The 14799-nt window shown below is 47.5% G+C and overlaps 1 protein-coding gene across 4 annotated transcripts in view; it reads left to right on the forward strand.

Annotated features, from left to right (window-relative positions):
- Positions 1–7758: 7758 nt before the first annotated feature.
- Positions 7759–14799, forward strand: part of LOC121284957 (aspartyl aminopeptidase) — a 58388-nt gene continuing 51347 nt past the window's right edge. For 2 of the 4 annotated variants that reach the window (XM_041200943.1, XM_041200946.1), the window contains exon 1: positions 11128–11176. In XM_041200943.1, the coding sequence (XP_041056877.1) occupies positions 11171–11176 (6 nt within the window). In that variant the 5' untranslated portion in view covers positions 11128–11170. Of the gene's footprint in view, positions 7778–11127; positions 11177–14799 lie in introns of those variants that run through there. The other 2 variants (XM_041200945.1, XM_041200947.1) reach the window with 2 other exon arrangements.

Here is a 14799-nt window from a genome sequence, read left to right on the forward strand (position 1 = left end):
CTTCTTTAGCCAGAGAGTGGTGAATCTATGGAATTCATTGCCACAGAAGGCTGTGGAGGCCAGGTCATTGAGTGTATTTAAGACCGAGATAAATAGGTTCTTGATTGGCAAGGGGATCAAAGGTTACGGGGAGAAGGCGGAAGAATGGGGAAACTTATCAGTCATGATTGAATGGCAGAGCAGACTCGATGGGCCGAATGGTCTAATTTCTGCTCCTATGTCTTATGGTCTTATGGTCTCTTTGGTCACCTGTGCTAATACCTCCTCATGTGGCACAGTGTCAAATGTTGGTTTTGATTAACGCTCCCGTGAAGCACTTTGGGGCGCTACACAATGTGAAAGGTGCAATACAAATGCAAGTGGTTGTCAAATCAGTAATAACTGGAGGCTGAACTCAGATTAAAACTCAAAGAGGCCCTTTCCTTGCGATTCTAGCAGTTTAACCTCACATGTATTTTTGGTGTGAGGCAACGCCCCGAAGGAGAAACGCTTACTCATTTCTTGGAGCTCTGCCAGGCTTTAGGGCTGATTCCCCCTCTCCCTCTGGTGGACAGAGTCTCTTTTACCCTGTGATTTATCTACTGATTTGGTCCCAGGAAAAATGAATAAACCTTCAGGATTTTGTAAGATAAGCGGGGTGGGTGGGGGGGGGGGGGGGGGGGGGGTGGGGAGTAAAAAAGTAAACTGAGCTCATAGTGATAAACCATAGTGTGGAGTTAATAGTGCTCACTCTGCTTAATTCCTTTTGATATACAATAAATCTTGTCTTTGTTTGAGAACGTGAAATCTTGTGGCGAAGTTCTGTCGGTTCATTGCTGGGGGTTCATATTTCATCTTCAAACGTTAATGCTCTCTACACAGAACTGTAAGAATTGGCAAAAGAAGTAACGTCGACATGAGGAGAAACCTTTTTGCTCAGCGAGACGTTAGGATCTGGAATCCACCGCCCGAGGGTGAGGCGGAGGCAGGTTCACTCGAGGCTTTCAAGATGGAATTGGATCATGGTCTGAAAAGGAAATATTTGCAGGGCTGCGGGGAAAAGGAAGGGGAGAGGCACGAGGTGAATTGCTCCTTTAAAGGGCCAGCACAGACACGATGGGCCGAATGGCCGCCTTGTGCGCTGTAGCCATTCGTTGATATTGCATTCTAGACTAATTCTCCCTTCTTCCATCGCCAACTTGACTTCCCACATCACCATTTGGGACCAGTGCTGAGAGTGATGCACGTACGCAAACCCACTTTACAGGCGTGGCAGTTTTTGTGTGATCAACACCGCGCCAACACAGCTTTAAAAATCCCTGGTCTTTCTCCATATTTCTCTCTCATAATTGCATGTGGCAGACAAACAGATGAACAAAGAGCAGGAGTAGGCCATTCAGCCCCTCGAGCCTCCTCCTCTGCCATTTAATAAGATCATGGCCGGTCTGATAGTAACCTCAAATCTGCATCCCGCCTACCTCTAGTAACCTTTCACCCCCTTGCTTACCAAGAATCTATCCACCTCTGCCTTAAAAGTATTCAGACTTTGCTTCCACCACCCTTTCAGAAAGAGAGTTCCAAAGACTCTGGGCCCTCTGAGTGAAAAGATTTCGCCTTATTTCCATTTTAAATGGGTGATCCCTTATTTTTAAACAGTGACCCCTGGTTCTAGATTCTCCCACAAGAGGAAACATCCTCTCCACATCCACCCTGTCAAGACCCCTCAGAATCTTATATGTTTCAATCAAGTCACCTCTTACTCTTCTAAATTCCAGTGGATACAAGCCTAGTCTGTCCAACCTTTCCTCATAAGACAACCCGCCCATTCCAGGTATTAATCTGGTAAACCTTCTCTGAACTGCTTCCAATGCATTTACATCCTTCCTTAAATAAGGTGACCAATACTGTACACAGTGCTCCAGAGGTGGTCTCATTAATGCTCTGTATAACTGAAGCATAACCTCCCTGCTTTTGTATTCAATTCCCCTCACAATAAGTGATAACGTTGTTAGCTTTCCTGATTACTTACTGTACCTGCATATTAGCCTTTTGCGATTCATTCACTAAGACACCCAGATCCCTCTGCATCTCAGAGCTCTGCAATCTCTATTTAGATAATATACCTCTCTTTTACTCTTCCTGCCAAAATGGACAATTTCACATTTTCCCACATTATACTCCATTTGCCAGATCTTTGCCCACTCACTTAACCTATCTATATCTTTTTGCAGCCTCCTTGTGTCCTCTTCACAATTTACTTTCCTACCTAGCTTTGTGTCATCAGCAAATTTGGCGACCATCCCATCCATTGTTTCAGCCAATTCATTTACATAAATTGTAAACAGTTGAGGCCCCAGCATTGATCCCTGTGACACACCACTCATTACATCTTGCCAACCTGAAACAGACCCATTTATGTCTACTCCCTGCTTCCTGTTCACCAGCCAATCTTCTGTCCATGCCAATATGTTACCCCTACACCATGAGCTTTTATTTTCTGCAATAACCTTTGATGTGACAATTTTATCAAATGCCTCTTGAAATCTAAGTATAATACATCCACTGGTTCCCCTTTATCACAGCATGTCACTTCCTCAAAGAACTCCAATAAGTTGGTTAAACGTGATTTCCCTTTCACAAAACCACAAAACCAAAGACGGGAAATTACAGGCTGATTAGCCTGACCTCAGTCGTTGGTAAGATTTTAGAGTCCATTATTAAGGATGAGATTTCAGAATACTTGGAAGTGCATGGTAAAATAGGGCAAAGTCAGCATGGTTTCATCAAGGGGAGGTCATGCCTGACAAATCTGTTAGAATTCTTTGAGGAGGTAATGAGTAGGTTAGACAAAGGAGAGCCAGTGGATGTTATCTACTTGGACTTCCAGAAGGCCTTTGACAAGGTGCCGCACAGGAGGCTGCTCAGTAAGATAAGAGCCCATGGTGTTAGAGGCAAGGTACTAGCATGGATAGAAGATTAGCTGTCTGGCAGGAGGCAGAGAGTGGAGATAAAGGGGTCTTTCTCAGGATGGCAGCCGATGACTAGTGGAGTTCCGCAGGGGTCAGTGTTGGGACCACAACTTTTCACTTTATACATTAATGATCTAGATGAAGGAAATGAGGGCATCCTGGCTAAGTTTGTAGATGATACAAAGATAGGTGGAGGGACAGGTAATATTGAGGAGGTGGGAAGGCTGCAGAAGGATTTGGACATGTTAGGAGAATGGGCAAAGAAGTGGCAGATGGAATACAATGTGGGGAAGTGTGAGGTCATGCACTTTGGTAGGAAGAATAGAGGCATAGACTATTTTCTAAATGGGGAGAGAATTCAGAAGGCCGGAGTGCAAAGGGACTTGGGAGTCCTAGTCCAGGATTCTCTTGAGGTTAACTTGCAGGTTGAGTCTGTAGTTAGGAAGGCAAATACAATGTTGGCATTTATTTCAAGAGGACTAGAATATAAAAGCAGGGATGTGCTGCTGAGGCTTTATAAGGCTCTGGTCAGACCTCATTTAGAATATTGTGAGCAATTTTGGGCCCTGTATCTCAGGAAGGATGTGCTGGCCCTGGAGAGGGTCTAGAGGAGATTCACGAGAATGATCCCAGGAATGAAAGGCTTAACATATGAGGGACGTTTGAGGACTCTGGGTCTATACTCGATGGAGTTTAGAAGGATGAGGGGGGATCTGATTGAAACTTACAGAATACTGAAAGGCCTGGATAGAGTGGATATGGGGAAGATGTTTCCATTAGTAGGAGAGACTAGGACTCGAGGGCACAGCCTCAGAGTAAAGGGAAGACCTTTTAGAACAGAGATGAGGAGAAACTTCTTTAGCCAGAGAGTGGTGAGTGTATGGAATTCATTGCCACAGAAGGCTGTGGAGGCCAGGTCATTGAGTGTATTTAAGACCGAGATAAATAGGTTCTTGATTGGCAAGGGGATCAAAGGTTACGGGGAGAAGGCAGGAAAATGGGGTTGAGAAACTTATCAGCCATGATTGAATGGTGGAGCAGACTCGATGGGCCGAATGGTCTAATTTCTGCTCCTATGTCTTATGGTCTTATGGACTCTGTCTGATGACCTTGAGCTTATCCAAGTGCCCTGCTATAGCTTCTTTAATAATAGTTTCTAACATTTTCCCTGTGACAGATGTTAAGCTAACTGGCCTGTAGTTTCTTGCTTTCTGTCTCCCTCCCTTTTCGAGTAGTGGAGTTACATTTACTATCTTCCAATCTAATGGAACCTTTCTGAAATCAAGGGAGTTTTGGAAAATTAAAACCAACGCATAAGCTATCTCATTATCCACTTGTTTTAAGACCCTAGGATGAAGTCCATCAGGACCCAGGCACTTGTCAGCCCGCAGCTCCAACAGTTTACTCAGTACCACTTCTCTGGCGATTGTAATTTTGCTGAGTTCCTCCCTCCCTTCCATTTCTTGATTTATAGCTGCTTCTGGGATGTTACTTGTATCCTCTATAGTGAAGACTGATGCAAGATACCTGTTCAATTCATCTGCAATTTCCTTGTTTTCCATTGTCAATTCTCCAGACCCACATTCTATAGGACCAAAATTACTCATTAGAATGTAGCTATTCTGTGCATTCTCTACCAATCAGAGTCCACTTGCCAACCAATCAGGACTCTCTTCACATACAGTATAAATTGTTCTTTTTCCCTTATGTTGGTATTCTTGCAAAGTGTCCTGATGAGTACCAGACAAAAAGCTTTGACACATCTCTTTTTTCAGCAATATTAATGATGCAGATTTTAAAATTGAGGCATTGCCATACTGGGAGTGCTGTAAGTCAGCGAGCGCAGGGGTGATGGGTGAATAGGACCAGGTCCGAGTAATAATCAAGTCTAGAACTAATAAGGTCATGGATGAGCATTTTTTGATACACATCAGCATTCTCAATTTGCAATAAGCTCTATTCAAGATAAGGGGAACAAAAATAAAAATATCTGGAAAAACTCAGCAGGTCTGGCAGCATCTGCAGAGAGGAATACAGAGTCCGTATGACTCTTCATCAGAACTGTTCTGTTGAAGAGTCATACAGACTCAAAATGTTAACTATGTTCCTCTCTGCAGATGCTGTTAGACCTGCTGAGTTTTCCAGGTATTTTTATTTTTGTTTTGGATTTCCAGCATCTGTAGTTTTTTGTTTTTATCACAAGGTAAAGGGAGTTCAATTATATGCACATGGTGAAACCAGGCCCGTGTCAGCAGTGGCTCAGTTGATTGCACTCTCACCTCTGTGGTTGTAGGTTGTTGATTCTATTATGTTCTCCAGGGACTTGAGCACATGATCTTGGTTGAGACACCAGTGCAGCACCAAGGGAGTGCTGCACTGTCAGAGGTGCTGACTTTCAGATCAAATGCTAAAATGAGGCCTGTCTACCCTCTCAGCTGGATATGAAAGATACCACTTCATTTTTTCAAGAACAGCTAAATTCTCCCACATGTCTTGGTCCATATTTACCCCTCAGCCAACATCCCTGAAGCACATTATCTCATCATTATCACATTGCTGTTTGTGGGAGTTTGCTGTGTGCAAATTGGCTGCCACTTTTCCTACTTAACATAAGGGATCACACTTCAAAAGTCCTTGATTGTTCTTAAAGCACTTTGAACACGCTGTGGTCATGAAAGGCACAATAGAAATGACTCTTTCCCAATGAATGACCATGACGTTTTCAATGAATGATCATCAGTCTCCCAACAAATTACCATCAATCTCTCAAAGAATTGCAATCACTCCTCAATGAGTAAATGACCATCACTCTCTGAATGAACAAATGGCCAATATTGTCCCAACAGGCAAATGGCCATCAGTCAACCAATGAATGAATGACCATCACTCCCAGAGTGAATGACCATCACTCTCCCAATGAATGAATAACCACCACTCGCAGAGTGAATCACCATCAAGTACAATTTTTACTTAAGCATTCAACCTGATACCATTTGGTGACAGAAGGCCTTTACTGAACACAATGCTGAGATCAATATGAAGTGGTGTACCATGGGTGTGGTTTACAGCTCCGATTAGTTATTACCCATTTAGTGACTGGGCAGAATCATGCGCAATGTCTCCGTTCATTTGACTAGACAAGTGACAGTCTCCAGTATTGACATCCACCCACACAAGTCCAACAACCTCACCTTTTCCTCTATTTCTGCCATGAGCCATTCACAATCATTCCTCTTTTATACCTCAAAGTGCTGGTCATCTGACTCCAGGCATTCAATCACCTTCAACTGTACCGAGTTTAAACTTATCTGGTTTCATACGTCCAGGTATAGATGTCCTTGCAGCATTGAGGGTCCCATCCTACCACCTGCTTTAGGCTGATGCAACATTTGCTTGCTGTAACAGCTCTTAGCTTATTTTATCAATCCTTAACATACAATAGTTACCATCAACGTGGCTCTCAAGTTTCACCTACTCACTAATCTCAAGCACAGGTATGTTTAAGAGAGGCCCATTCAAACATGCCTCGGTTGCAGCCTTCCATCTTGTCAGGCGATGGTTTGCCCCGTGGTGGTTAACTCTGCATTAAACATCACCTGGTGTGGCTCAGGAGCCCCGGTCTGGTATGGCAGTCTCTGCTGCATTTGCCACGGGGGAAGAGAGTGGGCTGAGAAGGTGTATTATTCACTGGCCTCCAGTTTTCTCTGGACTCTCTTCTGGGCCAGCTGAGCTTTCCATTCCTGCTCGCCTCTTCCAACCTTCCTCCAAACAGTCAGACTCCAGAGGTCACGGCCGTTAGCGACTGTCTCCGAGTTGTCGGTGTCACTATCCGCCATCTTCATATCTCGCTGGCAGCTGCATGTAGTTTGTATTGGAAGGCACTGCATTGTCAGCATGTGAGCTTTCCCAAAAGGGAACAAATGCTTAACAAAATGATTAAAAGGAAACCACTCATAGATGAACCTCCTTCTTAGGCAGTTCCTCAGGATCGAATGCGATTTGTTTCCACTCTGGTTCAATGGGTTGTGAGGTGGCTGATAATCCAATGCATGATCTGCGGGGCAGGTGGTGTTTGAAGGGGTTGGGTAGATGGGTTGTTTGGAGATTTTTGCGCTTCCTCCAATGCCTCGACTCCGCTTCTGCACATTCCTGACAAAGTCTAACTCTCTGATCACTGTTTTCCAAATAAAACGTCCCCATTTTGGTCAGTCACAGGCCAGGGTCTCCCATGAGCCGCCGGGGATGTTTGACCTCTTCATGGACGCTTTGGGGACATCCCTAAAACGTTTCTGCTGCTCTCCTCCTGGGAAATTCCTGCTGCGACTGAGTTCGAGTAGGTGGACCAGTTCATAACAGCCTTACAGTCACTGAGTACCGGTGCTCACGTAGAGTGGGTGTGAACAGGGGGAGTAGAAGTTGGGAATTTGATAAATGTGGAACTCTCAGCTAAGTAGTATTGGGTGCAATACTGCATTAACTGCAATTTTGTTTAACTTCTTGCGTTTAATGTAAATCTTCAAAAACTGGAAAAGAAACTGTAGGTTAATCAACATTTACTGGGAGGCCTATGTACGTGGTAAACAACAGTTATCACTCAATCAGTCAGCTGGAAGTGATTGCCTGACCTGACTCTGCGCCGGAAGCTGAGGGTCACTTGTAGTTTGGGTGAAGCTCCTTAGGGTTTAATGAAAGTAAACAGTACCTGCTGGTGCACCGAGTGTTCGTAAACAAGAGGACATCGCTAACAGAGTGGAGGAATTGGGAATTTGGTGCAGTGTGGGAGCAAGGTCCTGCTTTTTGCTTCATATCTTCAGTGGTTCGTCTTGCGGGTAAATAATTCATTTAATTTACCTATAACTCAAAGTAGGATCAAGTAATGTGTTAAAAGGCTATAAATGATAAAATAAGTTGAGTAAATATAGACTTTCACTACTTAACTACATTAACCAGGGTTATATAGGGATAGCCAAGCAGGCAGTCTGCCACACGTGCAGCATGTGGGAGTTTGCAGAGAGCAGTGCGATCCCAGACAACCACGTCCGCAGAGGGTGTCTGTCTCTTCAGGAATTTCAGCTCAGAGCTGTTGAGCGGGAGTCCAAGGTGCAGGCATTGTGAGGGCATCAGGGAAGGCGAGAGTTACTGGACGCTATGCCCCAGCACGTAGTCACAATCCTTGGGTTAGGAAGTGGTACAGGTACAGGATTGGTCAGTGGTCAGGGACAGGAGTGTATGTTTGAGATAAAGAGGTCCCGGGTTCGGCCTCTTAGCCAACAGATACGAGGTTCTTGCTGCCTGTATGGATCAGTACACAAACTGCAGCACCACGGTAGAGGGTGCCATTCAAGTGGGGGGAGTGAAGAGGAACGTAGCAGTGAAATGCAACAGAATAGGGGAATAGATACTGCTCTCTGCAGCCGTGACTGGGAGTTCCGAAAGTTGGGTTCCCTGCCCAGCACCAGGGTTAAAGATATCTCCACATGGCTGGAGAAGAACTTGGAGTGGGAGGGAGATGATCCAGTTGTCACGGTCCAACAACATAGGTAGAATAAGAAATAAGGTTTTGCTGAGAAAGCTTGAGGAGCCAGTTAGTAAGCAGAACCTCCAAAATAATAACAACAACAACAACGAAAAATGCTGGAAAAACTCAGCAGGTCGGACAGCATCTGTGGAGAGAAGGACAGAGTTAATGTTTCGAGTCCATATGACTCTTCTTCAGAGCTAAAGAGAAGGACTCCAGTGATAGGTGGAGGCAGAGGAGAGATTGTGAAAGATGTCACAAACAGAAGGTCAAAGGGGTGTTGATGGTGGTGATACCGGCTAAAGGAGGTGCTGATGGTGACATTAAGGGTAGAAAGCAGGATGAGCAAGTGACAGAGGCCCTAGTGGGGGTGGGGTGGGGGGAGGGGACGGTGTGGGAGAAAAGATAAAATAGGCTAAAAGATGGGGATAAAACAATGAATAAAAATGGAAACAGATTTTAAAAATAATAATAATAATGCAAATAAGTGGAAAAAATAAATAAATAAAAAATTTAAAAAGTGAATATTGAAAAGAGAGGATCAAAAAGGGGTGAGGATGGAGGAATGAGTTCATGGTCTGAAGTTGTTGAACTCAGTGTTAAGTCCAGAAGGCTGTAAAGTGCCTAGTTGGAAGATGAGGTGCTGTTCGTCCAGTTTGCATTGAGCTTCACTGCAGCAGGCCAAGGACAGACATGTGGGCATGAGAGCAGGGTGGAGTGTTGAAATGGCAAGTGACAGGGAGGTCTGGGTCATGCTTGCGGACAGACTGAAGGTGTTCTGCAAAGCGGTCACCCAGTCAGCGTTTGGTCTCTCCAATGTAGAGGAGACCGCATCGGAAGCAGCACTGCTATCGTTGGCCTTCTATCCAGCTTCACCTGTTCCACCCTCCTTAAACAGTATATATTTCACCACATTTGTATTTCTCTTTAGCTGTGAAGAAGAGGCATATGGACTCCACAGATGCTGTCAGACCTACTGAATTTTTCCAGCATTTTTGTTTTTGTTTCAGATTTCCAGCATCCGCAGTATTTTGCTTTTAACCCCAAAATAATACACTCTGGATGCAATGACCAATTTGCAAATTGGCATAGGGTCAAACAGAGCCGGGCGTTGAGTCAAAGATTGGGGTGGAAGACAAGGGATTTTGATTCAAGATTCTAGCAGAAGTACTGGGGAGGAAAGAGAGCTGTTCCAGTAGGAAAGTCTTCACTCAATCTGGGCTGGGATCTAATGTCCTGTCAAATCACAGAATAATAGGACAGTAGAGAAGAGCTTTGAACTAAAAAGCAGAGAAAGGGGAAAATTTATATGTCCTATTCCTGCTCCTATTTCTTTTGTTCTTATATTCTCTCGCTCCAAGTGACCATTGCTCTCCCTGCAAGAGTAAAAGTGGCATCTCTCGTCCAGTGAGTGAGGGAGTGACCACCTCTCTCCCAGTGGGTGACCGCCACTCTCCCAGTGGGTGACAGCCCTACCTCCAGTGGGTGACCGCCATTTTCCCAGTGGGTGACTGCCCTACCTCCAGTGGGTGACTGCCCCTCTCCCACTGGGTGACCGCCCCTCTCCCAGTGGGTGACAGCCCTACCTCCAGTGGGTGACCGCCATTTTCCCAGTGGGTGACCGCCCCTCTCCCAGTGGGTGACAGCCCTACCTCCAGTGGGTGACCGCCATTTTCCCAGTGGGTGACTGCCCTATCTCCAGTGGGTGACCGCCCCTCTCCCAGTGGGTGACTGCCCTACCTCCAGTGGGTGACCGCCCCTCTCCCAGTGGGTGACTGCCCTACCTCCAGTGGGTGACCGCCCCTCTCCCAGTGGGTGACCGCCCCTCTCCCAGTGGGTGACTGCCACTCTCCCAGTGAGTAACTGCCTCTCACCCAGTGGGTGACCGCCCCTCTCCCAGTGGGTGACCGCCCTACCTCCAGTGGGTGACCGCCATTTTCCCAGTGGGTGACCGCCATTTTCCCAGTGGGTGACCGCCCTACTGCCAGTGGGTGACCGCCATTTTCCCAGTGGGTGACCACCGTACCTCCAGTGGGTGACCGCCCTACCTCCAGTGGGTGACCGCCATTTTCCCAGTGGGTGACCGCCCTACTGCCAGTGGGTGACCGCCACTCTCCCAGTGGGTGACCGCCCTACCTCCAGTGGGTGACCGCCCTACCTCCAGTGGGTGACCGCCATTTTCCCAGTGGGTGACCGCCATTTTCCCAGTGGGTGACCGCCCCTCTCCCAGTGGGTGACCGCCCTACCTCCAGTGGGTGACCGCCATTTTCCCAGTGGGTGACCGCCCTACCTCCAGTGGGTGACCGCCCTACTGCCAGTGGGTGACCGCCCCTCTCCCAGTGGGTGACCGCCCTACCTCCAGTGGGTGACCGCCATTTTCCCAGTGGGTGACCGCCCTACCTCCAGTGGGTGACCGCCCCTCTCCCAGTGGGTGACCGCCCCTCTCCCAGTGGGTGACCGCCCTACCTCCAGTGGGTGACCGCCCTACCTCCAGTGGGTGACCGCCCCTCTCCCAGTGGGTGACCGCCCCTCTCCCAGTGGGTGACCGCCCCTCCCCCCGCCATGGGAGTGATTGACAGGTGGGCGGGGCTCGGTGCGGGGTGGGGGGGGGGGGTGGGGTGGTGCGGTTGGTGGTGGTGCTGCAGTTCCTCCTCCCGGGCTGCGGGCGGCGCTGCGGGGCGGCGGTGCCGGGGAGACGGGAGCCATGCAGGTAGGAGCGCCAGGCCCAGGCCTCGGCCTCGGCCTCAGGGCCCCGGGGGGGGGGGGGGGGGGGGAAGGAAGGGGGAAACACCAGAGCCCGGGCTGAAATCCCCCCCCACCCCCCAGGCCACCCCCCCCCCCCCCAAACCCGGCTCGAGCCTTCCCCGTAACCTCGGGCCGGGCGGCGGGGGTTGGGCAAAGGCCGGTGACCGACGCGCGGGCCCCGGGCCCCGGGCCCCGGGCCCCGGTACCTGGGACTCTAACCCCCTCCCCCATCCCTGCTCAGCTCGGGCCTATCCTCAAACCCTGGGCCGCAGGATCATGGTTAGTGAAGCTGTCAGCCCAGGGAGACGGATAAATTCCCCCCAACCCCTCCCATCCTTCCAGATCTGTCTGGGGAGGGGGGGGGGGGGAGGAAGGATGAGTTGCCTTGATATAGCGCCTTTCCCCTCCCCCCCAACCTCAGGCCAGGCCCAACGGGCCTCCCCACCCACCAAGTACTTTCCCTTTGAAGCGTAGTCGGTATCCAAATAGTCCACTGGTGTGAGAAGGTTGGGGGGGGGGGTGGTGGGGGTGGGGGGGGGGGCAGTGGTGGTGGGGGGACCTGCAGCTTGAAGCCTCTTGTCTTCCAACCCTCCGGACAAACACAAGAATACCAAATTTTTAAAGGGAACAATTTATACCGCGGGAGACAAAGGTGCTGATTGGTCGGAAAAGCGTAGCTTCCGGGAGAGATTGGATGGGTTGGGGTTGTTTTCCTTAGAACCAAGAGGGCCGAGAGGTGGCTTGATTGAGGTGTACAAAATTATGAGGGGATTAGATAGAGTGGACAGGATAAAATTGTTTCCCTTGGCGGAGAATTCTCGAACCAGGGGGGCATAGATTCCAAGATAAGTGGCAGAAGGTGTAGGGGGGGACAAGAGGACAAGAGGAAGAACTTTTTTTACGCAGAGGGTAGTGGGTGTCTGGAATTCGCGGCCCAAGTTGGTGGTAGAGGCAGAAACTCAAAACTCTTTTAAAAAGTACCTGGATTTGCACCTAAAGTGCTGTAAGTTGTAGGGCTATGGGCTGGGTGCAGGAAGGTGGGATTAGAAAGGGCGCCTGGGTGTCCATGGGCTGGCATGGAAAACATGGGCCGAATGGCCTCCTCCTGTGCTGTAACTTTTTTTATGGTTCTATGGCAAGTCAACTGATTGGCTGACGTGTTGCCGTTGAGGAAGCAACAGGGAACCAACTATAGGCTCCCCAAGCTCCCAGGTCTTGTAATGTAGGAGATACTCAGTGTAGTATGTTTTTGCCTTCTGAGGTGCCAGGTGCCAGGCATCCCTCCTGTGCTTCAGTAAGAATTTTCTATGATCTGGCAATAAATCTATGGGAGACTATTGTCTGCATACAGAAAATGTCCAGCTGAAATGAGATTAAGTTGGTATGCGGAGAGCCCAAACTGTGACAATACTTTACCATACTTTCACTTCCCTGACTAAACTTGTCCCCTCTTGAAACATTTTTCCACAAGATCACACACAGTTTTACAGGTAGTAGCAGCATCTTTCATGCCTAGCTTTAGTTGGTGAATGACAGGTTATTGGTCTGCGAGGGACAGTTGGCGACCAGTTGTGTACTTGTCTACGGAGGTTACAGGAAGTGATCAGGAAAACACTGTTCCTACATCCACCTCTCCTCCCAGTCACCTAGCCTTGGGCATGTTAAAGCTAATTGAGACTTTAAAATGAGATCTCTTCTGCCTTATGGGGAGGACATCAAAGATCCCACAACACTATGTTGGAGGAAGAGCAGGGGAGATTTGCCTGGTGTCCTGGGCCAATATTTAGCCCTCAATGAATATCTGCAGTGCAAGTTCTAGGGGTTGTTTGGTCTACCCTTGCTTCTACTACTAATGTTCACCAAAACAGATTACCTGGTCACTATATCATTGCTGTTTGTGGAATCTTGCTGTGCCAATTTTCCCTCGTTATAGCAGTGACAGCACCTTCAAAAATATTTCACTGGCTGTAAAGCGCTTCGGGGCATCCTGAGTTGGTGAAAGGCGCTACATTATTCCAAGTCTTTCTTTCCGTTCTTAATTGCAATGATGCCGCAATAGAAAACATAGAAACATAGACATAGAAAAATAGAAGCAGGATTTGGTCATTCGGCCCTCCGAGCCTGCTCCACCATTCAATATGATCATGGCTGATCCTCTATATCAACACCACACTCTCGCACTCTCCCCATACCCCTTGATGCCTTTAGAGTCTAGAAATCTATCGACTTCCTTCTTAAATATATTCAGTGACTTGGTCTCCACAGCCCCTTGTGGTAGAGAATTTCACAGGTTCACCAACCTCTGAGTGAAGAAGTTTCTCCTCATTCTCAGTCTGAAATGGCTTACCCCATATCCTGAGTCTGTGACCCCTTGTTCTAGACCCCCGCCCCCAACCAGCCACAGGAAACATCCCTGCATCCAGTCTATCCAGCCTTTTCAAAATTTTATACATTTCACTGAGATCCCCTCTCATCCTTCTAATCTCCAGTGAATGTACACCTAGTCAGCCCAATCTCTCCTCATATGACAATCCTGCCATCCCAGGAATCACTCTGGTGAACCTTCGCTGCACTCCCTCTATGGCAAGTATATCCTTTCTTGGATAAGGAGACCAAAACTGTACACAGTACTCCAGGTGTGATCTGACTAAGGCCCTCTACAGATGCAGAAAGACATTCTTGCTCTTGTACTCAAGTCCTCTTATAATGAAGGCCAACATACCATTTGCCTTCTTAACTGCTTGCTGCACCTCATGCTTACTTTCAGTGATTAGTGTACAAGGACACCCAGGTCCTTTTGTATATCAACATTTCCCAATCTATCACCATTTAAATAATACTCTGCCATTCTGTTTTTCCTACCAAAATGGATAACTTCACACTTGTACTGCATCTGCCATGTATTTGCCCACTCACTCAACTTATATAAATTGCCTTGAAGCCTCTTAACATCCTCCTCACCACTCACGTTCCCACCTAGATTTGTGTTGTTGGCAAACTTGGAAATATTACATTTGGTTCCCTCATCCAAATCGTTGATATATATTGTGAATAGCTGGGGCCCAAGCACTGATCCCTGAGGTACCTCACTAGTCACCACCTGCCATTCCCAAAAATGACCAATTTTTCCTACTCTCTGTTTCCTGTCAGTTAACTAATTCTCAATCCGTGCCAATATATTACCCCCAATCCTGTGTGCTTTAATTTTGCACACTAACATTTTATGTGGGACTTTTTTAAAAGCTTTCTGAAAATCCAAATACACCACATCCACTGCTTCTCCCTTACCTATTCTGCTAGTTATGTCGTCAAGAAAACTCCAGTAGGTTTGTCAAACATGATTTCCCCTTCATAAATCCATGTTGACTTTGTCTAATCCCGTTGATATTTTCTAAATGTCCTGTTATCACATCCTTTATAATAGACTCTAGCATTTTCCCTATTACTGAGGTTAAGCTAACCAGTCTGTAATTCGCTGTTTTCTCCCTCCTTTTTTAAATATTGGGGTTACATTTGTCACCCTCCGATCCTCCGGGACTGTCCCAGAATCTACAGAATTTTGGAAGATGACAACCAACACATCCACTA

The sequence above is a fragment of the Carcharodon carcharias genome, chromosome 12, assembly GCF_017639515.1.
Source record: "Carcharodon carcharias isolate sCarCar2 chromosome 12, sCarCar2.pri, whole genome shotgun sequence".
Taxonomy (NCBI): Eukaryota; Metazoa; Chordata; class Chondrichthyes; order Lamniformes; family Lamnidae; genus Carcharodon; species Carcharodon carcharias.